This window comes from Accipiter gentilis, chromosome W (assembly GCF_929443795.1).
Source record: "Accipiter gentilis chromosome W, bAccGen1.1, whole genome shotgun sequence".
NCBI classification, from domain to species: Eukaryota; Metazoa; Chordata; class Aves; order Accipitriformes; family Accipitridae; genus Astur; species Astur gentilis.
This window is the reverse complement of record NC_064918.1, coordinates 29,191,571-29,215,597: the sequence shown is the minus strand read 5'-3', so window position 1 is coordinate 29,215,597 and position 24,027 is coordinate 29,191,571. Positions and strand designations below refer to the sequence as shown.

The window sequence follows — 24,027 nt, the reverse complement described above, 5'->3', positions numbered from 1 at the left end:
AGGTTAACCCATCAGAAACCCTTACATTCTAAATAACTTCAAACTGCTTGTTGTTTCACCATCTTTTTCTAGTGAGGATTTCAAATTTGGCTTCTAAAAAGGATGTGTTAACCTTGTGTTCAGCTTGGTTGTTTGTAGGGGTATTCGGAGTTCTGGATGACTGGTCATCTGATGGTTGCTATTTCTTATACTATCTGAATAAATCTATTTTTCCTTCTTTTCAACACAAAGATCAATGGACATAAATTGTCAAATAATGCTGTAATTGTGTGTGAGAGACTGAAAGAGTTAATGTCTCAAACATTGTGGTGGGGCAAGTTCTGCTTAAAGACAAACCCTGCACAGCAAGGATCCAAGGTGAAAAGCCCATCAGCTCAGACAAAAGCAACAGGAGGGGGAGGGCATGCTGGAGGGTGCACAGCTCCCTGTTCTGATAAGCTGTTCTGATACAAAGATCAAACAATGACCACATCTGCAGGGAAGGAGAAGTTACTCCACAAAGGACCCCCAAGCCCAAAGGCTCACAAACTGCTCATTAGCCTGAGTTCAGGTGCCTGCCCAAAGGAGGGACAAGGATGATAAAAGGACACAAACTGAAGCCCCAGGTGCACAAGACCACTGGAACTGGACCCCTAGGCTGACTGAACAAACGCTGGACCCAGGACCAGTGAAATCTTTCTCTCTTCCTTTTTCTCTCTCTCTTCTTCGCTCTTTCCTTTTCCTTTTCCTCAATCCCTACACCTCATCCCTTTAAGACTTATCCTTTGACCAAGTCTGGGACTAAGAGTGGATCCAGCCACCCCTAGGCTCTTCTCTGAGAAGGAGTCTAGAAAGCAAGGGGGTCTGCTCTGAACCTCGTGACTCGATGGGAGGGATCTCCTTATTCCTTGAATTGATGTATATGGTTGCCCCGGGTTACACGGTTTACAGAAGTAGTCTTATGCCAATTCCTGTTGTGAGAAACCCCGCCACGTACTACCACACCTCCCCAGTTCAGTTTGCTTATCATGAATAAAATGTTTAACTGATTGTGTGGTGTCATTTCACCTTAATTTAGCCCGAGGGAATTCTGAACTCACCACGACTCCCTGGTCTGTCCAGTCTTGGTCTGTCCAGCCCAGGTCATGACATTGTGACCAGCCCCCAAACCTCCTCACTGTCAACGTGGAGGCACTATATTGCAACAATGATTCCAGAGCAAGAAGAAAGGATCAAGATCCCCCTTTACAGCAGATTATCAATTATCCGAAGAAATCTTGTGTAAATTATATGGAGCACTCCATCCCCTTCACCTTCTCTGATAGCATATGTCCATACATTCTGTATGGTTTGCTTAAATATTTTTTTTGGTTTTAATATTTTGTACCTGCTATGAAAACTGGTTTGCTGCTAGATAACTGTAAAAGTGAGATTTGATAAATGATTATAAGAAATCATATACTAACATTATGATCGAAACAATAGACAAAAGTGTAGCTAGGGGACTAGCTAGTAGAGGTAATTACAAAAGTGTAGCCAAGTGATTAACTAGTAATTATTCATAAGTTTTGCAGTTCCTTGCTCTTATGACTAGATATTCCTGTATGCTAGATGAGAACAATGTTGAAACTGACCACATGTGATTGAAACTGCATTAAGCTTCAAGATCAAAGAACAAGGACTTCAAGGACAGCCAACAGAATCTCAAATGGCTCGGTGGTTGTCAAAGTAGCCCTTCAACTCAAATTCTTCATTGCACATGATTGGATGTAGGCAGTACTATGATAATCAGTTATAATCATTTTTATGTATATGCATACTAATCTGATTAGTGCTGAAGCTGTGGCATGCACGCTAGGTGGAATTATCCCCCATGCATCCAGCGCTGCAATAAAGAATGCATGCTTTCTAAAACTCCAAAACGAGTCTTAGAGAGTTTCTTCAACTGGCTTTTCAGTATCATCTCCATTGAGATGGGGCCACCAGAGCACTTTTAAGTTTCCTGCTGACCTAAACTGCAAGGTGGAGAAATAGGTAAGGTTACAGCATTAAGCAAGGTAGTGGGTTTTACACAGCTGCCAAAGCAAATTCTGAAGTTGTAAAAATTTGGAGTTCTCTGTCTGCAAGTGAGAAAAAAATGATTTGCAGACTTGATGGAGAAATGGCCGCATAATGTCCAGGCACTGGACTATGAGACCAAAACTTCAGAAAGCCCCTTCTAGGCACACTCTGAAAGCCCTGCAGGTGATGCTGGGGTGTGCAAAAGCTAATCAGTCAGTCTTGCAACTAGCTGACATGATGGGGAGTGTATAACACAGGCATAACTCCATTTACATCAGAGAAGATAGATTCATTGCCTCCAGGGCTCAATTCAGCCCAATGACTTCTTAAATTTAAGCTGGGAGCCAAGAAAGAAAAATCTTTTTTTCCAGCAAGAACTCATATATATGTATGAATATCAGAGTACTTTACACATTTCTAGGTGAAAATAGAATCCATACCTGTGGTGGTGCAGCCACACCCCCCACCCCCGGGCCAGTCTGAGATCTCAGGATAAGCCATGCATGCTTTGGGCAAACCTCCCATTGTGCTGTTATCTTGACTACAAGTGCAGAGACTTTTGGGAGTCAGGCATTCTTTGGCCACACTTGGGCCAGCTGGTGCCTGAATTTTATATCAGAATGACTCAGCACAAATTGTGGCCAGAATGTAAAACAGTGACCAAAGCCAATCATCTCAAGACCCTATAAATTGCGATCCAAGGAGAGACTTTTGGAGCTCTCTAGGACTGCAGCAGGTTGTGTGACCCAGTATCTTCCCCCTGAGCTGGGATGCCTCTCAGGGTAGATTTCAGGAGGACTGAAAGATCGTCCGTCGACGATTTCACAAGGACTTAAAAGCCAGATTTTGTGAGGTTTACTGACCATCCGTTGATGAATACGGGCACACAGAAGTGAGTAATTCGTGAAACTCATGAGAGGGAAATTTTAATCATAGATTAACTTCTGTGTATGTGTATGTGTGCGTGTGTGTGTATATATATGTGGGTTGTATCTGTGCATGTGCATTTGCAGTTTGGTTTGGAACCATTTTGCCCATCTCTGTGTGATTTGATTTTGAACTATTTTGTCTGTCTCTGTGGTTCAGAACTGTTTTATCTGTCTGCGTGTGTGTGATTTGATTTAACCTCCATCTGTGTGCAACCCTGCTGTAAGTTTTGGGTGATCCTTGCCATTTTGTAATCTTTAACTAAGTTGCAAATTTGATTGTAACAAATTCCATTGAATCAGTCCGTTAAATTGGCTCATAATTAAGTACTGTTAAAGTCATACAATCTAATCTTGTGATCTATCTAAAAAATATTAATAAATCTTAAATTCCTGCTAAACCAAAGCTGTGTCACAAAATCTCATTCACAACAATACCTGCTAGGATGCTGAGTTGGCATGACAGCTGTGAACAAAATGTCAGCTCTAGTAACATTGCTGAGCCCTCTGACAGTGACAAAGATTTGGAAGAGTGTGACTGCAGAGTGTTACTGTTTTCCTTGTAATTATTTAAACCTGCTTTGAGAAGGAGTCCAGAAAGCAAGGAGGTCCATTCTGAACCTCATGACTCAATGGGAGGGCTCACCTTCTGACACAGTTTCATGTTCCTTTTTCCGCTTCTTTTTCTACACCTCCCTTCTCTTTTCAAACAGCGGCTTAATGACATGATGCAAGGCTCATATTGATAAGTTCACTTATACTTGGGCAAGGTTAGCTAGGTTGAATAAATGTTGATTGTTGTTTGAACTCCCCTGGTGTCATTTCACCTTAATTCTGATAAAGGAAATCCATGAACCTGAGTCACTCCACCCTTGGGACACAACACTAATACTCGCAGAACTTAGATGTGCCAGGAGCTGCTGCAAGAAATACCTCTGTCTCAAATAATCACTGGGGACTCCACAGCTCTGTGACCCATTCTCACTGAAATCTCCTGAAGTAAATTCAAGGCATTAAATCATCTTTTCACACACTCTGTTGATCAACAAGCTAATTGTATCAACTTTTCACGCTAAATATTTCTTGCACCATTTGCCAACTTCATGTGACATCTAATTTGCTGTGAAACTACAGCCATTTCTCAAGTGGAAGCAAACTGCTGGCCTTTCACTCCCACCTCTTATTGTCGGGGGCAAATTACTACCCTCAGCTTTTATTCCTCACCTTCAGAAACAGTATTTTTCACATAATTCTTTGTGTTTTACAATTTCAGGGCTCTATGAATGGCTGCTAAAGCACTAAAAGTCTCTTCTGATCAAAGTAATACTACAAAAAGTACTCTTGAAAAAAAGTTGAAGCAAATCAGTCTAAAGCACAACAACAATACAAGTTTATATATTATATTTTTAATGGCTACTGTCATCGTTTAACCCCAGCCAGCAACTAAGTACCACGCAGCCGCTCACTCACTTCCCCCATCCAGTGGGATGGGGGAGGAAATCGGGAAAAAAAATAAAACTCCTGGGTTGAGATAAGAACGGTTTAATAGAACAGAAAAGAAGAAACTATAATGATAATGATAACACTAATAAAATGACAACAGTAGTAATAAAAGGATTGGAATGTACAAATGATGCACAGGGCGATAGCTCACCACCTGCCGACCAACAGCCCGCCAGTCCCCGAGCAGCGATTTCCTGCCCCCCCCCCCCCCCCCCCCCCCACTTCCCAGTTCCTAAACTAGATGGGACGTCACATGGTATGGAAAACACCATTGGCCAGTTTGGGTCAGGTGCCTTGGTTGTGTCCTGTGCCAACTTCTTGTGCCCTGGCTGGCCATGAGAAGCTGAAAAATCCTTGACTATAGTCTAAACACTACTGAGCAACAACTGAAAACATCAGTGTTATCAACATTCTTTGCATGCTGAACTCAAAACATAGCACTGTACCAGCTACTAGGAAGACAGTTAGCTCTATCCCAGCTGAAACCAGGACAGCTACTAAAATAGGTTTATCTGCCAAAAGGGGATATGCCACAGAAACTAAACCGTGTCTCCTAGGGATTTCATTATTGATTTCACGGAGACTCTGGACAGCAGTGAAATTTAAAACCAGGATTGCTGAAAACGTCAATAAAATAAAAGAGAACAAGAATACACCTCCTGTTTATATACTACACTTGCAACAGTAGTGGAATCCAAAGCTCCTAATAAATGGGTTCACCCATGACTTCGCTTAAGGAAAAATATATCCAGTAGTCAGTCAACAGTACCAATCTGTTCAATGAGTTCAGCTGCAAGTTATTGCTATCGAGCATTCAAATGCGCTACCAACAGGCAAAAAGAAAAGCCTCTTCTTGAAGAAAGCAGCTTTTCTTCTGTCATTTTTTTAAATCAATATTTTTGGCAAAGAACATTTAAGTATTTCAAGGACCAATTTATGACAAAGAGGTTGCTCAGTGGGTGTGTGACTGTCTTTAATTATTGGAATACTTCTTTGATTAGGAAACCAAAGATTCCTTATCATCCTAGGATAACCAATTATTCCCAATATCTAAGATTTCATATTTCTGGGGGAACTAGCCAATAACCCAACCAGTTGTTGCAGAGATAGCAGGTTTCTGGCAGCAGTCTTTGCTTTCTCATTTGATGCCTAATTGTTGCTGTAGTCAGGCATGGCTGTCTCTGAACTCTGCCACTTCTATTCTTTCATTGACCTGGGTCATTCACAATCCACATGGTGGATAAAGCTCAAATCCCGGAAGCATTGTCTACCACTATTTGTCAACACTGTAAATTCAGTGAGAGGACGACAAGCAAAAGATGTAAATCCAAACTGGCACAGCTGGAATTACGCTTTTCAAACAGGTGAGTGCAGCTTTATGACCCTACTCCAAGAAATTATCTCCTATGATTATAGGAAGGAAAAAAAAAAAGGAGTGTTTAGAGAGCAGGGCAATTTCATATCTGGGCAGAGAAGGAAGAGTGATGGCTGTTTACCAGGGGGCCATGCAATGTCCCTAGTCATGAGACCTGCCTTGTTCAATAGCATGACTGTAGTCAGTATGGCTTTGAGAAGCCAACACCTCATCCCATCCCGAGTGTCTGACATGGGCTTTCACTAACAAATCATTTACCTTAAGTCACTGTCTCCCTCAGGAATCACTGTTCCAACCTTGAAATAAAAGGATTCAGAGACAGCTAGAAGACCGCAGCACTCACCAACATGGAAATCTTCATATGCATCTGTGAGACACTGAAAGAGTTAATGTCTCAAACATTGTGGTGGGGCAAGTTCTGCCTAAGGATGAACTCTGCATAACAACGAACCCTGCATAGCAAGGAACCACAGGTGAAAAGAAGCTGATCAGCACAGAACAGGAAGGGGAAGGCTTGTGGAGGATGTGCAGCTCAGTGTTCTGATATGCTGAGCAGGGCAGCTCACCATGCATGGCCAGAGATCAAACAATGGTCATGTCTGCAGGGAGGGAGAAGTTACTCCCCAAATGACTTCCAAACCCACCGACCCATTTCCCAAAGGTTCTGGAAGCAGAAACAGTGCATGACACCTAATTAGCCTAATGAGTTTGAGTGCCCGACCGAAGGAGGGGCAAGGAGATGATAAAAGGACACAAACTGAAGCCCCATGCATACACACGCCCACTGGAACTGGACCCCTTGACTGACTGGACCAACGCTGGACCCAGGACCAGTGAAATCTTTCTCTTTTCTCTTTCTCTGTCTCTCTCCTTTTCATAAACCCTACACCTCATCCCTTTAAGACATAAAACCGTTGACCAAGTCTGGGACTAAGAGTGGATCCAGCAGCCCCTAGGCTCTTCTCTGAGAAGGAGTCTAGAAAGCAAGGGGGTCCACTGTGAACCTCGTGACTCAACGGGAGGGCTTTCCTTATTGTCTTCCCTGAATCGATGTATATGGTTACCACGGGTTACAGGGTTCACTGAGATAGTTCCATGCCAATTCCTGTTGTGAGAAACCCCGCCACCTGCTGTTATGCCTCCCAAGTTCAGGCTGCTTCTGCCATGAATAAAATGTTTAACTGATCGTGTGGTGTCTTTTCACCTTAATTTAGCCCGAGGGAATTCCCAACTCAACACGACTTCCTGTTCTGTCCAGCCCGGGTCGTGACAGCATCTTTATGACTTATTCTTCAATTGTTTTGCCCTTAAAGCCTTTTTATATGAATTGCATAGTCTTTTCCATTATTTTCAAGATGATAGGTAGAACTTACTAAATGCTCCATCTAAAAAAAATTTAGGATCTTCCTCCAAAATATTCACAGTTCGGGGTGGCTTCCTGAAATGCATATTTTAATCTTGTTTAGGAATATTTCCATATATTGGTTTTCTAGATTAGAATCCTAGAGACACTGTGATCTCTGAACAACTACTTTCAGAAAGAATTTTATCTTTAAAACACATCTGATAGGTGTGAAAGAATTTAAACCCCATAAAATAGAGATAAGCAAATGTCCTGTTTTCAGCTGGGATAGAGTTAATTGTCTTCCTAGTAGATGGTACAGTGCTATGTTTTGAATTCAGTATGCGAAGAATGTTGATAACACTCATGTTTTCAGTTGTTGCTAAGTAGTGTTTAGTCTAAAGTCAAGGATTTCTCAGCTTCTCAAGCCCAGCCAGCGAGAAAGCTGGAGGGGCACAAGAAGTTGGCACAGGACACAGCCAGGGCACCTGACCCAAAGTGGCCAACACGGTATTCCATACCATGTGACGCCACATCTAGTATATAAACTGGGGGGAGTGGGGGCAGGGGGATTCGCCGCTCGGGGACTAGCTGGGTATCGATCGGCGGGTGGTGAGCAATTGCACTGTGCATCATTTGTACATTCCAATCCTTTCATTATTGCTGTTGTCATTTTATTAGTGTTATCATTATCATTATTAGTTTCTTCTTTTCTATTCTATTAAACCGTTCTTATCTCAACCCACGGGTTCTGCTTCTTTTTCCCGATTTTCTCCCCCATCCCACTGGGTGGGCAGGGAAGTGAGCGAGCGGCTGTGTGGTGCTTAGTTGCTGGCTGGGGTTAAACCACGACAGTCCATTTTGGCGCCCAACGTGGGGCACGAAGGGTTGAGATAACAACAAACCTGACCAGAGCTTGTTAAAACAAATTTGTTCTAAGCATTCATTATATTGGTCTAATAGTCGCTGGTCACTATGTTGATGTATGTGTTCTTAGAGTTGTTGCTCTGGTTTTTAAAGTTCTGCTATGTATCACCATGCTTGCTGTTATGTAGTTCCTCTTCTGCTGTTTATCATCTGTGGCAGGTGGATTAAGGTTTGATATGTTGTGTAACACTGGTTTATGGTATGATAAAGTCATCGGCTGTGGGATTAATCAGGTATTTGCACTCAGCATTGTCACCTTTATACTGCGGGAGGCATCTGTGGGAAACTATTAATAATTACACCTTTTACCTTTCCTCCATGGAAAACCAGTCTATGGGTGGGGTACCTTTCTTCCCCTCTCCTTTCTCCTTCAGTCCAGTTACAATGGCGTTTGAGAATTTTGAAAAATGTGAATACTCTTGGGGTGTTGAAACCAGCACAGTCCTAGCCCTACTGCTAGGAATTAGCATGCTCCTGAATGTGGTTCAGCTCTCGTTTAAGGTTAAACAACTATTTAAGAAGATCACACAGAGGTCTGCCCTGAGGCTGGATAATTATATGTGACAGGGTGTGTGGGGTAGTATGGGCAAGTACCTAGAACAGTGGGCACTTCCATTGTTTTGGAAATTCACCCCTGAACAAGTGCAGAATCAAGAAGAACTAGTAAAATATTTGGAGAAGGTATGCTGTCTCCCTGGCAACTCCAGAGATACAAATTGCTGCAACGTGCTGGGGCCTGGCCTATGCCTATCAAGCCCTGTTCGACACCACTCAGTACCCTCAAGGCGAAGAGAAGGTCTCTGGATCTAACAAGATGACAGGCACTGCGGCTACCCAAACCTCGGCAACAGGCACTGCGGTCCAGCACTTAGCCTTGTTGAACCTCATACAATTGGCCTCAGCCCATCCATCCAGCCTGTCCAGATCCCTCTGTAGAGCCTTTCTACCCTCAAGCAGATCAACACTCCCACCCAACTTGGTGTCATCTGCAAACTTACTGAGAGTGCACTCGATCCCCTCGTCCAGATCATTGCTAAAGATATTGAACAGAACTGGCCCCGATACTGAGCCCTGGGGAACGCCACTTGTGACCGGCCACCAACTGGATTTAACTCCATTCGCCACAACTCTTTGGGCTCGGCCATCCAGCCAGTCTTTTACCCAGCGAAGAACACACCAGTCCAAGCCACGAGCAGCCAGTTTCTCCAGGAGAATGCTGTGGGAAACAGTGTCAAAGGCTTTACCAAATTCCAGGTAAACAACATCCACAGCCTTTCCCTCATCCACTAGGTGGGTCACCTTGTCATAGAAGGAGATCAGGTCAGTTAAGGAGGACCTGCCTTTCATAAACCCATGCTGACCAGGCCTGATCCCCTGGTTGTCCTGTACGTGCCTTGTGATGGTATTCAAGGAGAGCTGCTCCATAACCTTCCCTGGCACTGAGGTCAGGCTGACAGGCCTGTAGTTCCCTGGATCTTCCTTCCAGCCCTTCTTGTAGATGGGCATCACATTTGCTAACCTCCAGTCAACTGGGACCTCCCTGGTTAGCCAGGACTGCTGATCAATGGCTCCACTCAATAGCTATTCCATCTATCAGTGTCTCAGCTGTAGAATCATATTTATATGTTGCCCGTAAATGTGCATACCAGACTACTTGAGATTTTAAGCTGAATTAATTCTTAGGTGCTTAGTGATGGTGCTCAGATACCGGTTGAGAAATCTGGCCTTGACTTGTTAGCTTTTTGTGTGTTTCTTTCATTGTCAGTGATAAGTTTTGCTCAAGTACCTATGTCCTCTTACTTGACAAATTTTTAACTACAGTTTTCAGTAAGAGAGCACTAAAACCATGCCCTTTAGGATTTTATCAGCGACTCCATGAGCTGACATTGCAAGCTACTAGGCATGATATTAACTGGGGGTAGATCTGCTTTGACAAATGCAATAGCACTGTGAGGGACTGAGAGACTGTGAGAGAATGGCAACCATTTTGTCTCAAACAACCAAGCAGATAGCCGCAAGCAGCCGAAGCAGTATGTGCCCTGTGGAGGTGGGGTAGTGAACTGTTTCTGGGAGGCTTTCTAGCGGTTGTACCTCAAAGAGGCTTTCTGGCAATGATCTTTCTGGGAAGTTTTCTAGCGGTTGCGCTTTGGACTTTTTGTCACAGGTTCGGAGTTTTGCCACAGGCCCTTACCACGGCAGTTGTGTAAACAAGTTAAATGGGATAAGGGGGCATCAGCGACACACCGCCCCCCCTCCCAAGAACTTTCAAGAAAACCCCACAACGCTTGCATGAAGGGCTCTCAGACGAGGGTATAAAAGGGGGGGGGAGATCAACCCCCAGGTGCGCGCCCACTGCCTGAGGAATCCGGACAGTTACTACTGAGACTCTTTCCTCATTGGATCCAAGGGTGGTGATATTTACCTCGCCTTTTTTCTCTTTCTTCTCTCTCTCTCTATCTCTTCTCTTCCTCCTACCTTGTTGTTAGGAATATTTTGCTATGGCTGTTAGGTGTCAAGTTTTTTATGCGAAATATCTGCTACGCAAAATTTAGCCACACTTGTGTTATAAGTCGACGTGAAATAAAACATTTTGAGCATATAGGAGCCATTTTCATGACTCCTGCCCTGGGATTTGCTGAGCAAAACAGGGTGTTGAAATTTTCCCTGTCCCTCCTGAGTCATTGTTGTGACTCCTCTGTGCAGTGATGGACTATCTAAAAGATCACCTCCCCCGAGCCCACCAAGTGGGACAGGACAAGGACTATACAGCATTTTGGCAAACTATGGAGTTATGGGTATTGATGACCAAAATTCCCAGACACTAACAATCCTTAATTGTAACTTTTGAAATGGTAACTTTCAGAATGAAAGCTGTTAAGTCTTTTTGGGGTAATGACAGTTTCAAAGAACAATGGCCTTCTCTAAGAAGCCCAAAGGAGGCAAGTCCACTGCTGCCGAGGGAAGAGCTGCCAAGGGGACACCAAACATGTCTTGCACTTTGCCAAGGTCCTCCCTGGCCACATGCAGGCTGGTGAAAATAAAGTCTTGGGCACAGGTAAAGAAGGACTCACTTAAGTCAGTGACATAAGTCAGTCACCGACCACTGACTTATGGGCAATAGGAGACCTTCTGGTACTGCTCAGATAGGAAATGTGCCTTCCACAGATACATGTTCTTCATAACAACAGGACAAAATACAAAGTAGCCACAGTGAATTGCTTGAGCAGTATTTCTTAGATTTGGGGTAACTAGCTACTGCACAGCTATTGAAATAAACCAGGTTTTAATCTATACAAGGATTTGAACACACACCAATGAAACAGTCAAGTGTCCTCGGGTGGAAGCTGAGGGACAAAACAGCAGCTGTGGAAGTCTTGCAGAAGGGCCCTCAGTGGCTTCATCCACACACAAAATCCTTTTACTCGGTCTTTTGTGAAGCAGGATATTCATGCAGCTTTATGCAGCTGTGAATATTTTTTTTAAAATTAAGATTGGTAGCAACAGCTGCAATTTCAACAGAGCTCTTTCCAAGACTCTCCACTTGCTCCACCTCACTACCAGATACACAGTTCTTTTTCCAGCACATATGTGTTACAACTCTGAATTTTTTGTCTTTGTGAAGTTAACATAAGATGGAAGTTATCATCAGTACATGACAGAGAAAACAGGCAAGCACTGGAGTACCCATTTTAAGTCATGTTGCCTGTTGTCTTGGCAACCAGTTAATAAGATCTCTTACTCATTTTTCACCAGCACCTGACAACAACATCTCCGCAAGATTTGGTATTATTATTAAGGAGTCTACTAACTCACCTGCTTTACAAGGGATCAGAAAAGATCTGCTGGCATTTCCATTCTGAATCCTATTTTCCAGGGAATCATAAATCATCCATAAATTGCCTAGCAGCTGAATATACAATGCAGAAACATCACTGTGACAATCCATTCCCTTGATAAGAGCACAAAGAGAGCGTTGGGATCTGGTCACGCTCTCTGCAATATCAATATATACATTGCTATTCACTACACACGGAGACCTCAAATTCCTCAAGTGAAAACACACAAATGCTTTGACAGACATTCTCTTGCATGTCTCCCCTTTGACAGTGCAGGCATATGGCATGAGGACAGGGTTGGCCCTGTTTCCGCCAAGCTTCCTTTTGGAAAAGAGTCCTACCCTTTACATTGCTGCTGCATGTATCCTCAAGCTGCTTTGAGAAGCATACAAGCGTGTACTGAATTGGCACTGCAATTACCATAACAAACATTATAATCAAAAAGGTTTCAGCCAGTAGTCAGACCTCACTATACTAAGAGCTGTGCAGACACACTAAATGACTCTACCCTTCCTCAAGAGTAAACCGTCCCTATGTTTGAGTCACACAAAGAGTTCAGTCTCAAAAGATTGAAAAAAAGGCTGTTTAATTCAATCCCACAGACTATCCCATCACCTTGGATGAATACTTTCCTTGGACAAGAGGTCACCTAGTTACCCAAATACCAGAGAATTTCTGAGTTTGGGACCATAAGAGAATACGTACTTACAATCCTCTTTAGTATAAATGTTGCCAGTTTCCCTGGCTAAACACTCAAAATTCAACATTTGTTGAACAGAAATCAAACATTCTGAAATTTTATTAACAAATGGCAAGAAAAAACTCTCCTTCCTATCAAACAGTAGAGAAGACACAAAGGAGCCTCATGCAGATTCAGCATCAGAGAACCACAAAGAGATTAGAGAGACTAAAATATTGTCCTCTGATCTGTGGAGTGGGATTCTGAAGGTGTCAATGGGCTTCTCCACAAAATTTGAGACATGAAATTGGTCAAGAGGGCTAGCTTTATTTCTGGATATTCCTTCTTTCCTGGTTTCAGGCTCCCTTAATGCTCTTTCAACATAGATTTTGGCAGCTTGTTGTTTAAAGATTGAAAAGTGCTGAAAAACACATTCATTACTACTTATCATAGAGATGTTGATGAATTCCAGTCACATGCAATTAAGCTGCAATTCAACACAATGACAGACTAAATAGGCAAGTCTAGACAAACAAGAAAAAACAACCAAAAATACTATTCCTAGAGAAAAATTCCTAGAGGATTCTATAATTTTTCTGTTGAAAAAAAGAGGTGCACAATCTTATTTCATTTATCATATGAAAGCCAAGTATTTGCTATATTGTAATTCATGCAACACTGTATTGGTTTTGTGTGGCAAGGTTCTGGTAGTGGGGGGGTTACAGGGGTGGCTTCTGTAAGAAGCTGCTGGAAGCTTCCCCTGTGTTCGAGAGAGCCCATACAAGCCGGCTCCAAGAGGGACCCACCGCCGGCCAAGGCCGAGCCAATCAGTGATAGTGGTAACACCTCCGTGATAACATTTTTAAGAAGGAAAAAAAAGTTGGGACAGGGAGAAACAGCCGCCAGAGCAAGGAGTGAGAACATGTAAGAGAAACAAGCCTGCAGACACCAAGGTCAGTGAAGAAGGAGGGGGAGGAGGTGCTCCAGGCACCGGAGCGAAGATTCCCCTGCAGCTCGTGGTGAAGACCCTGGTGAAGCAGGCTGTCCCCCTGCAGTCCAGGGAGGTCCACAGTGGAGCAGATCTCCACCTGCAGCCTGCGGAGGACCCCACGCTGGAGCAGGTGGGTTCCCGAAGGAGGTTGTGACCCTGTGGGAAGCCCGCGCTGGAGCAGGCTCCTGGCAGGACCTGTGGATCTGTGGAGAGAGGAGCCCACGGAGCAGGATTTCTGGCATGACTTGTGACCCCGTGGGGGACCCACGCTAGAGCAGTGTGCTCCTGAAGGACTGCACGCCGTGGAAAGGACCCATACTGGAGCAGTTTGTGAAGAACTGCAGCCCGTGGGAATGGCCCACGTTGGAGAAGTTCGTGGAGGACTGTCTCCCGTGGGTGGGACCCCACGCTGGAGCAGGGGAAGAGTGTGATGAGCCCTCCCCCTGAGGAGGATTAACAGCAGAAAATAACGTGTGATGACCGTAAACCCCATCCCCGTCCCCCTGTGCTGCTGGGGGGCCTTGGTCAAGAAATCCGGGAGTGAAGTTGTGCCTGGGAAGAAGGGAGGGGTGGAGGGAATGTGTTCTGAGATTTGGTTTTATTTCTCATTACCTTACTCTGGTTGATTTGTAATAAATTGAGTTAATTTTCCCAAACTGAGTCTGTTTTGCCCGTGACGATAATTAGTGAATGATCTCTCCTGTCCTTATCTCGACCCGCAAGCTTTTTGTTATATTTTTCTCTCCCCTGTCCATCTGAGGATGGGGGAGTGATAGAATGGCTTTGGTGGGCACCTGGCATCCAGCCAGGGTCAACCCATCACAAACGCTATCAAGAGGTATCATCTAAACAAGATAGCAAAAAAACCCTAGACACACTGGAATATTTTTGCTAAACAAGAAGCACAAGATCTTTTTTTTCCAGACATTTTAAAATAAAACACGTACATGTTAAAAATGAGGTGCAGTGCATATTGCATTCCTTAAGAATAAATTCTGCTAATTTCACTTATTGGAATACCCTCTCTGTAATATGAGGCAACTGATGTCACTGAGAAGTTGAATTGGCCTCATGACATTTAAATTGAAATTAAAGAGATGTATTCTAGGCCTGAGTTTACTTCTGTGTAATTCAGAAACTACATGCCTTGACCCTAAAACTTCACACTGAGTATTCTTGTATTGGTTCTGTTGTTTTACAGACCAAGGGAAGAATCATAGAGGTGTATTTTCTTCTTAAATCTGGCAATGTTTTACTCTCTATAGATATGGGTAGATATGGCAAGATCTGCTATAATCTATGCTGCCAGAGGAAGAATTAGTAACACAAGACATTTTGGTACATTATTCAAGACCATCAGGTCAATGATGTCATGCTAGCAAGACGTCAGGATCTCTTTGTCAACAGTGTATAGCAACTGACCTTAGGAATGTGATGCAGTAGTATGATACAACATTTCATATCCCTTTTCACCATACTTAAGAGTTGATCCTGAAGCCGGAATTTATAACATTCATCAATATTAGGTTGTACTAGTCAATGTGCACATGGCCACAATAATTTCACCAATGAAAGCAACCTATACTCCTTGCAGAAGGCTATATATTTTTATACAAAAAAAGAGATTAATTTCACACACACTCAGCAGTTGTGTTAAAGTAATGAGATGTTAGAAAACTTACCAAACACTTGATTTCCATGCACTCAGAATAAATCAAATTTTACACTTGTCCTGGATTCAGCTGGGATAGTTAATTTTTTACAGGAACCTGGGGGGGGGGGGGGGGGGCACAGCCAGGACAGCTGACCTGAACTAGCCAAGGAGCTATTCCATACCATGTGACATCATGCTCAGTATATAAGTGGGGAGCGGGCAGGGGGGGGTGCTCTCAACTTTCGGTGGGGGAACTGGCAGAGCGTCAGGTTCCGGGTGGTGAGCAGTTGCACTGTGCATCACTCTTTTTGTATATTCTTTCATTAGTACCGTGGTTGTTGTTGTAACCTTTTTTTGTGTGTTGTCCCAGTAAACTGCCCTTATCTCAACCCTCAAGGTTCTGGTTTGTTGGGGTTTTTTTCCCTTTTCTCTCCTCCATCTCCTCCCTATCCCACCGGAGGGGACAGGAGGAGTGAACGAGCGGCTGCGTGGTCCTTTGTTACCGGCTGGGCTGAAACCACGACTGTCCTTTTTGGTGCCCAACGTGGGGCATGAAGGGTTGAGATAACGACAGTACTAGCCAGAGTGTGTTGAAACAAATGTCATACGCATTTCTTATATTAGATAAATAGATGTTAGTCACAATGTTGATTCATTTGTTTACATACTGGCGTTTTGTAAGTTCTTATATGCTCTATGTATTGCCTGTAGTTGCCTATCTCATCTCTGGGAGAGTGATTGGGATTATCATTTTGCTGTACTGGGCAATGTCGACTTATGAAATGATTACATCACTGGTCATGAGGTTAAGCTGGTATCTGTATGAGGCAGTGATATCATTTCCATACTTTGGGCACCTTCTGTCGGATTTTATTGGTAATTACACCCAATCCATGGGGAAATTAGGGGGGGACACTTCCCCCTGTCCGTTCGCCTCCCTTTTCTCCTTCTGGCTAATTACAACACCTTTTGAGAATTTTTAATATCCTTGGGATGCACAAGCCAGTGTGCTGTTAGTGCTATGCCTCCTGAATATGTTTCAGGTCTTGTTTAGGGCTACAAAAAGGCTCTTTAAGAGTACCACCCAGAGATCTGCCCCAAAGCTGGATAGTCATGGGTGGCACGGCATGTGGGAGGATGTGGGCAAGTATCTAGAGAACTTCTCACCGCCAGTGACTTGGAAGTTCGCTCCCGAACAACTACAGAACCCTCATGAAGTGGTAGAATATGTGAAAGAAAAATGCTGTGGCTATTGCAAAGACATACAACTCACTGCACTGTGCTGGGCCCTGGCCAGTATCTACCAAACACTGCTTGATACTAGGCAGCACCCTCAGGGGGAAAAGGGGGAAAAGATGGAAAACAGGACAACAGGCACCATGGCTACCGCAACCCCGACAACAGGTACCGTGGCTACCCCAACCCCGACAACAGGCACCGTGGCTGCCCCTACCATGGCGACAGACAGCGTGGCTACCCCTACCCCGGTGACAGATACTGCAGCTAAACCAGAGAACCAACCTGTGCCAGTATCAGTCACCCCTGTACAGAAAAAGAAACACAGAAAGAAATCAGTTCGCTTAGTGAGAGATGAAGATGAACCAGGGTCATCACGAGAACAGGAGGAAGAGCCAGAACCTGAAATAATTACATGATCTCTATCCCTGAGTGAGTTGCGTGACATGCGAAAAGATTTTAGCCACCACCCAGGTGAGCACATTGTTACCTGGCTGCTCCGATGCTGGGATAATGGGGCCAGTAGTGTGGAATTAGAGGGTAAGGAAGCTAAGCAGTTGGGATCTCTGTCTAGGGAAGGGGGCATTGACAAGGCAACTGGGAGAAAAACACAAGTCCTCAGCCTCTGGAGGCGACTTCCGTTAGGTGTAAAGGAAAGATACCCCTTCAAGTATGAATTTACATGTCCCCAAGGCAAGTGGACCACCGTGGAGAGAGGTATCCAGTACCTGAGAGAATTAGCCATGCTGGAGGTGATTTATAATGATCCAGAAAATGCGCAGTCACCCACAGATCCAGATGAAGTCCAATGCACACAACCCATGTGGTGGAAGTTTCTATGAAGTGCACCACCAACCTATGCCAACTCATTGGCAGTAATGTCCTGGAAAGAAGGCTAGACAAATGGTAGATAAATTGGCTGTCCAACTCAGGCAATACGAAGGAAGTCTCTCTTCCTCCCTACGGGCCTGTGTCTCGGCTGTAGAGGAATTGTCCCGAGAGTTCCAGCAATTCAAAGTGGATCTGTCCTCCTCCTCACCTGTACAGGCCCGCATCACAGCTATTAGGAGTAAGCATTCCTCTGCCCAAGAGAGAGGAGAGAGAAAGTACACACGATGGGCTAACCGGTGGATTTACCTGCGTGACCATGGAGAGGACATGAGGAAGTGGGATGGAAAACCTACCTCAGTCTTGGATGCACGGGTACAGGAGTTGCGAGAAAAAGCAACCAGAAAAGAGAATTCTTCTTGGAAAACTGCTGCTCCAGTTTCCTGTGAGCAGTCCCCCAGATGCAGTAGATGGGCGGATCTCATTTCTGATCCTTTTGAAGGGACTTCTGATTCACATTTTCGAAAAGTGAGTGATGGATACTCTAACCAGGATTAGAGGGGCCCTGCCTCCAGCCAGGTGGAGGAGAGGGACAACCGAGTCTACTGGACAGTGTGGATTCAATGGCCTGGCACATCAGACCCACAGGAATATAAGACTCTAGTAGACACTGGTGCACAATGTACCCTAATGCCACCAAGTTATAAAGGGGCAGAACCCATCTGTATCTCTGGTGTGACAGGGGGATCCCAAGAGCTAACCGTATTGGAAGCTGAAATGAGTCTAACCGGGAATGAGTGGCATAAACACCCCATTGCAACTGGCACAGAGGCCCCGTGCATCCTCGGTATAGATTATATCAGGACGGTTATTTCAAGAACCCAAAAGGGTACCGTTGGGGCTTTGATATAGCTGCATTGGAGATGGAGGAGATTGAGCAGCTGTCTACCCTGCCTGGTCTCTCTCAAGACCCTTCGGTTGTGGGGTTGCTGAAGGTTGAAGAACAACAAGTGCCAATTGCTACCACGACGGTGCACCGACGGCAATATTGCACCAATCGAGACTCCCTGATCCCCATCCATAAGCTGATTTGCCAATTGGAGAGCCAAGGAGTGATCAGCAAGACTCACTCACCCTTTAATAGTCCCATATGGCCCGTGCGGAAATCTAATGGGGAATGGAGACTAACAGTAGATTATCGTGGGCTGAATGAAGTCACGCCACCGCTGAGCGCTGCTGTGCCAGATATCTTAGAGATTCAATATGAAATGGAATCAAAGACAGCTACTGGTATGCCACAATTGACATCGCTAATGCATTTTTCTCCATTCCTTTGGCAACAGATTTCAGGCCACAGTTTGCTTTCACTTGGAGGGGCGTCCAGTACACCTCGAATCGATTGCCCCAGGGGTGGAAACACAGCCCCACCATTTGCCATGGACTGATCCAGGCTGCACTGGAAAAAGGTGAAGCTCCAGAGCACCTGCAATACATTGATGACATCATTGTATAGGGCAACATGGCAGAAGAAGTTTTTGAGAAACGGAAGAAAACAATCCAAATCCATTTGAAGGCTGGTTTTGCCATAAAAGAAAGTAAGGTCAAGGAACCTGCACAGGAGATCCAGTTCTTAGGAGTAAAATGGCAAGACGGGCGTCATCAGATCCCTATGGATGTGATCAACAAAATAGCAGCTATGTCCCCACTAACTAATAAAAAGGAAACACAGGCTTTCTTAGGTGTTGTGGGTTCTTGGAGAATGCATATTCCAAATTACAGTCAAATTGTAAGCCCTCTCTACCAAGTTACTCGGAAGAAGAACGATTTTAAATGGGGGCCTGAGCAATGACAAGCCTTTGAACAAATTAAGCGGGAGATTGTTCATGCAGTAGCTCTTGGGCCAGTCCGGACAGGACAAGACGTTAAAAATGTGCTCTACACTGCATCTGGGGTGAATGGCCCTACCTAGAGGCTTTGGCAGAAATCACCTGGGGAGACCTGAGGCCAACCCCTGGGGTTTTGGAGTCGGGGATACAGAGGATCCGAGGCTCGCTATACTCCAACTGAAAAAGAGATCTTGGCAGCATATGAAGGAGTTCGAGCTGCCTCAGAAGTGGCTGGTACTGAGACACAGCTCTTCTTAGCACCCCGAATGCCAGTGCTGGGCTGGATGTTCAAAGGGAGGGTCTCCTCTACACGTCACGTGACTGATGCCACGTGGAGTAAGTGGATTGCACTGATCACACAGCGGGCTCGCATAGGAAACCCCAGTCGCCCAGGAATTTTGGAAGTGATCACGGACTGGCCAGAAGGCAAAGATTTTGGAATGTCTGCAGAGGAGGAGGTAACATGGGCTGAAGAAGCCCCGCTGTATAATAAACTGCCAGAAAATGAGAGGCAATATGCCCTGTTCACTGATGGGTCCTGTCGCATTGTGGGAAAACATCGGAGGTGGAAGGCTGCTGTATGGAGTCCTATGCAACAAGTTGCAGAAACTGCTGAAGAAGGCGAATCGAGTCAGTTTGCAGAGGTGAAAGCCATCCAGCTAGCATTAGACATTGCTGAAAGAGAGAAGTGGCCAGTGCTCTATCTCTATACTGACTCATGGATGGTGGCAAATGCCCTATGGGGGTGGCTACAGCAATGGAAGTAGAGCAACTGGCAGCACAGAGGTAAACTCATCTGGGCTGCCGCACTGTGGCAAGATATCGCTGTTCGGATAGAGAAGCTAGTGGTACAATTACGTCACGTAGATGCTCATATACCCAAGAGATGGGCCACTGAAGAACATCAAAACAACCACCAGGCAGATCAGGCCGCCAAGATTGAAGTGTCTCAGGTGGACCTGGACTGGCAACATAAGGGTGAGCTAGTTATGGCTCAGTGTGCCCATGACACCTCAGGCCATCAGGGAAGAGATGCTACATATAGATGGGCTCGAGATCGAGGGGTGGACTTGACCATGGACACTATCGCACAGGTCATCCATGAATGTGAAACATTTGCTGCAATTAAGGAAGCCAAGCGGCAAAAACCCCTGTCGCATGGAGGGCGATGGCTGAAATATAAACAGTGGGAGGCCTGGCAGATTGACTATATCACACACCCACGAACACGCCAAGGCAAGTGCCATGTGCTTACAATGGTGGAAGCAACCACTGGATGGCTGGAAACATACCCTGTGTCCCATGCCACTGCCCAGAACACTATCCTGGGCCTTGAAGAGAAAATTTTATGGCAACACGGCACCCAAGAAAGAATTGAGTCGGACAACGGGACTCACTTCTGAAACAACCTCGTAGACACCTGGGCCAAAGAACATGGCATTGAGTGGGTGTATCACATCCCTTATCACGCACTGGCCTCCGGAAAAATTGAACGATACAATGGACTGCTGAAAACTACATTGAGAGCGATGGGGGGTGGAACTTTCAAACATTGGGATACACATTTAACAAAAGCCACCTGGTTAGTTAATACTAGAGGATCCGCCAATCAGGCTGGCCCCGCCCAACCAAGAGTTCCACATACTGTAGAAGGGGATAAAGTCCCTGTAGTGCGCATGAGGAGCATGTTAGGAAAGACAGTCTGGGTTAGTCCTCCCTCAAGCAGGGGCAAACCCATTCAAGGGGTTGTTTTTGCTCAGGGACCTGGGTACACCTGGTGGGTGATGCAGAAGGATGGGGAAGTTCGATGTGTACCTCAGGGAGATTTGATTTTGGGAGAGAATAGCCGGTGAATTGGGCTGTATGATATTTAACTGCTAAATAACCTGCCAATGTATGTCATTGTATCTATAGTGTCTATATGCCATATCAAGGGTATTACCGTAAGAATTACCCAAATGACTACAGGATGGACTTTGAAACTGAGCCAAGTACAGCAGTGATAGAACTTGAACTGGCACCCAGCAATTTCCTCAAGATCAACATCTTCGACCTGCAGACCAAGGGCATGGGTTGCACCAACTGTGCCAGCCACAAGTTCCAGAGGCAGCATACAACAACCTAACACCTCACACCATCTCTCTTATCCTGAAGAACTGTTACAACAGATGAAGCCCCAAAGTCATGGACTAAATAAAATTGATGGACACATTAGAGGGATAGCCCATCGACTAAGGGATCATTATTTGTGTGTGTGTGTCCATATATACATATAAGACAAGGAAAGTGGTAGTGGTTGATTGGAAAAATGTAAGATCTGGGCATGATGTAGATGGTATAAAATAAGGAGTGGATAATGTCCTAGGTTCAGCTGAGATAGAGTTAATTTTTTTACAGGAACCTGGGAGGTGGGGGGGGGGGAGGCATATCCGGGGCAGCTGATCTGAACTAGCCATGAAGCTATTCCATACCATGTGACATCATGCTCAGTATATAAATGAGGAGTGGGCTAGGGGGTGCTCTTGACTTTCGGTGGGGGAAGTGGCAGAGTGTCGAGTTCTGGGTGGTGAGCAGTTGCACTGTGCATCGCTCTTTTTGTATACTCTTTCATTAGTACCGTTGTTGTTGTAACCTTTTTTTGTGTGTTGTCCCAGTAAACTGCCTTTACCTCAACCCTCGAGGTTCCAGGTTTTTTTTCTTTTCTCTCCTCCATCTCCTCCCTATCCCACCGGAGGGGGGCAGGAGGAATGAGTGAGAGGCTGCATCGTCCTTTGTTACTGGCTGGGCTGAAACCACGACAACACTTCACAAAATTGTTGGATTTTTTATTTATTTTATGAATCATCTAAAGGAAGCACAGGCTTGAAGAAAAGGCAGTAGAAGAGAAGATTTAGTATCATGAGCCTTGTAAAATTCTAATTTCTTCATACAAGCCAAAGAAAGTTCCTGTGATTCAAGGTAGACTCTCCACCCCTCAGCTTTTTCATACCAATGAAGAGGAAAGTCCATGCCCTTTGGGGACAAACATGGGGCTTGAGCCACACTCATACAACAGCTGTGAGATGATTTCTGGCTCTATCAAACTGTGGAGCTAACTTTTTGGGGGTTATTTTCTGTATGTGCTCTACCTACCACAGTGAGGAACAGCTTCAGTCTCCAGGACTACTAGATTGGTGCTACATGAACAAACTGTTCAGTCAAAAAGTGAGTTTCACTTAACTTTAATGGGGCCCTAAAACTAACATCCACTGCCAAAGTAATCATGGTGAGATACATGAAGCTAACCTAAAAGGCTGATAATTTTAAATTTTCAGACATTTCCTGTTGTCAGAAAGTTAAAACATACTATATTTTTCAAGCCATATTTTAAAAGAAAGAAAAAAGTATTCATCATATGAAAGTGGGCCATCCAATACCTGAGTGTATTTATTAATTCTGCTCTTAAAAAAACATACAAAACAAAACTTTGTCAAACACTTCCAAAAACTCACCTCGAATGTCAGGAGAGAATCGAGCTGAATGGCGAGACACAAAAAGTTTCAGTTCTTGATCCAAGTTGCATTCAATCAAGTTTGTGTCCCATGATCGGACTCCTAAAATTCAAAATGCAAAACACATCTAGCTTGATATATGATCACTGGAAGTTTTAATTTATTATTTCTCCATTTACATTCATGTTATTTGCATATTTCTAAATTCCAAAACCAGCCTCTCTTCCTTTCACACCACACAGCTATCCTTTGCAAAGTGCTGAGTGCTCAGAAGAAGCACTCTGGATAGGGATCAGTCACAAGCAAGAGGAAATCTGCCCTTCCAAAAGGTAACAATCCTTTAAGGCCCCTGCTTTAGGACTGCTGGTTCCCACATCCTAGTAGCCACATTATGACAAGTTATTTTTGTCGCAGAATTGACTTTAAAATAGCAATACACTGATTTATAAAACTGAAAAGAGTGAATCACTCAGGGGGTACGTTAGCCCTATTGCAAGACCATTGTATTTGTCCTCCCGAGAAAAACAAAAAGACAGCATCACCTAGCATGTTGCAAATTAATATTTAAATACAAATTATTAAATTGCTGACTTCTTCATTCAAAAGCTTTGAAGCATCCCATATTTTAAATTAAAATGTAAGTGATCTTTTATTTATGAAATATCAAAATTCTAATTTTGATATTTTAAAATGCTATGCTTGATCTTTTTTCTTTTAAAAAATAAACATCACATCTCTATTCCCTACTGTTTTTCCCTCCAGCTACTTCGAAAGTGAGACACTTGACACATATATGATCATAAAATATTATTCCAAAATATATTTTTAAGGATCAAAATTTGACCAGGAAAAAAAAAATCACTGCAGCCAAAAGACAAATTTATAGTTTCCTACCATAAGATTTTGATGACTAAATTAAAAAAAAACCAACACAATAACACAAAAACCCACAACAAATTAACAGGAGGACATGTTTTAAGATTTTTCTATAGTTTTCTTGTTTTGTTTTGAAAATAATGAGCAGGCAGTTGCATTACTGGTAAGTCCAGGCAATGCTGCGATTTTGAACACCAACATTATAGTGATTTTTGTTTTTTTTCCTAAAGGAATGTCATTAGACTTACACAAATTAGCTGGCAAACACAGAAGGGACTGCAGGTGAGGAAGTGTCTAGTGGCCCCTCTCCACATGCCTGACCATGTCTTTGCATGAAATTGTTGAGTTAAATCACTTTGGGGTTTGGTACCTTTGGGGTGCAGGAGATGCCTGAAGAGGTGTGTGGCCAAGCCCTTACCATGAGACTAGCACTAACA

The 24,027-nt window shown here is 44.2% G+C and overlaps 2 protein-coding genes across 2 annotated transcripts in view; one reads left to right on the top strand and one right to left on the bottom strand.

The window, feature by feature from the left end:
• Positions 1-24,027, top strand: part of LOC126035452 (uncharacterized) — a 293,141-nt gene that overhangs the window by 57,407 nt on the left and 211,707 nt on the right. The gene's annotated exons all lie outside the window — the stretch shown is intronic.
• Positions 1-24,027, bottom strand: part of LOC126035433 (microtubule-associated protein 1B-like) — a 102,147-nt gene that overhangs the window by 74,230 nt on the left and 3,890 nt on the right. The window contains exon 2 of the mRNA XM_049793975.1: positions 22,715-22,816. Within this exon, the coding sequence (XP_049649932.1) occupies positions 22,715-22,816 (102 nt within the window). The remainder of the gene's footprint in view (positions 1-22,714; positions 22,817-24,027) is intronic.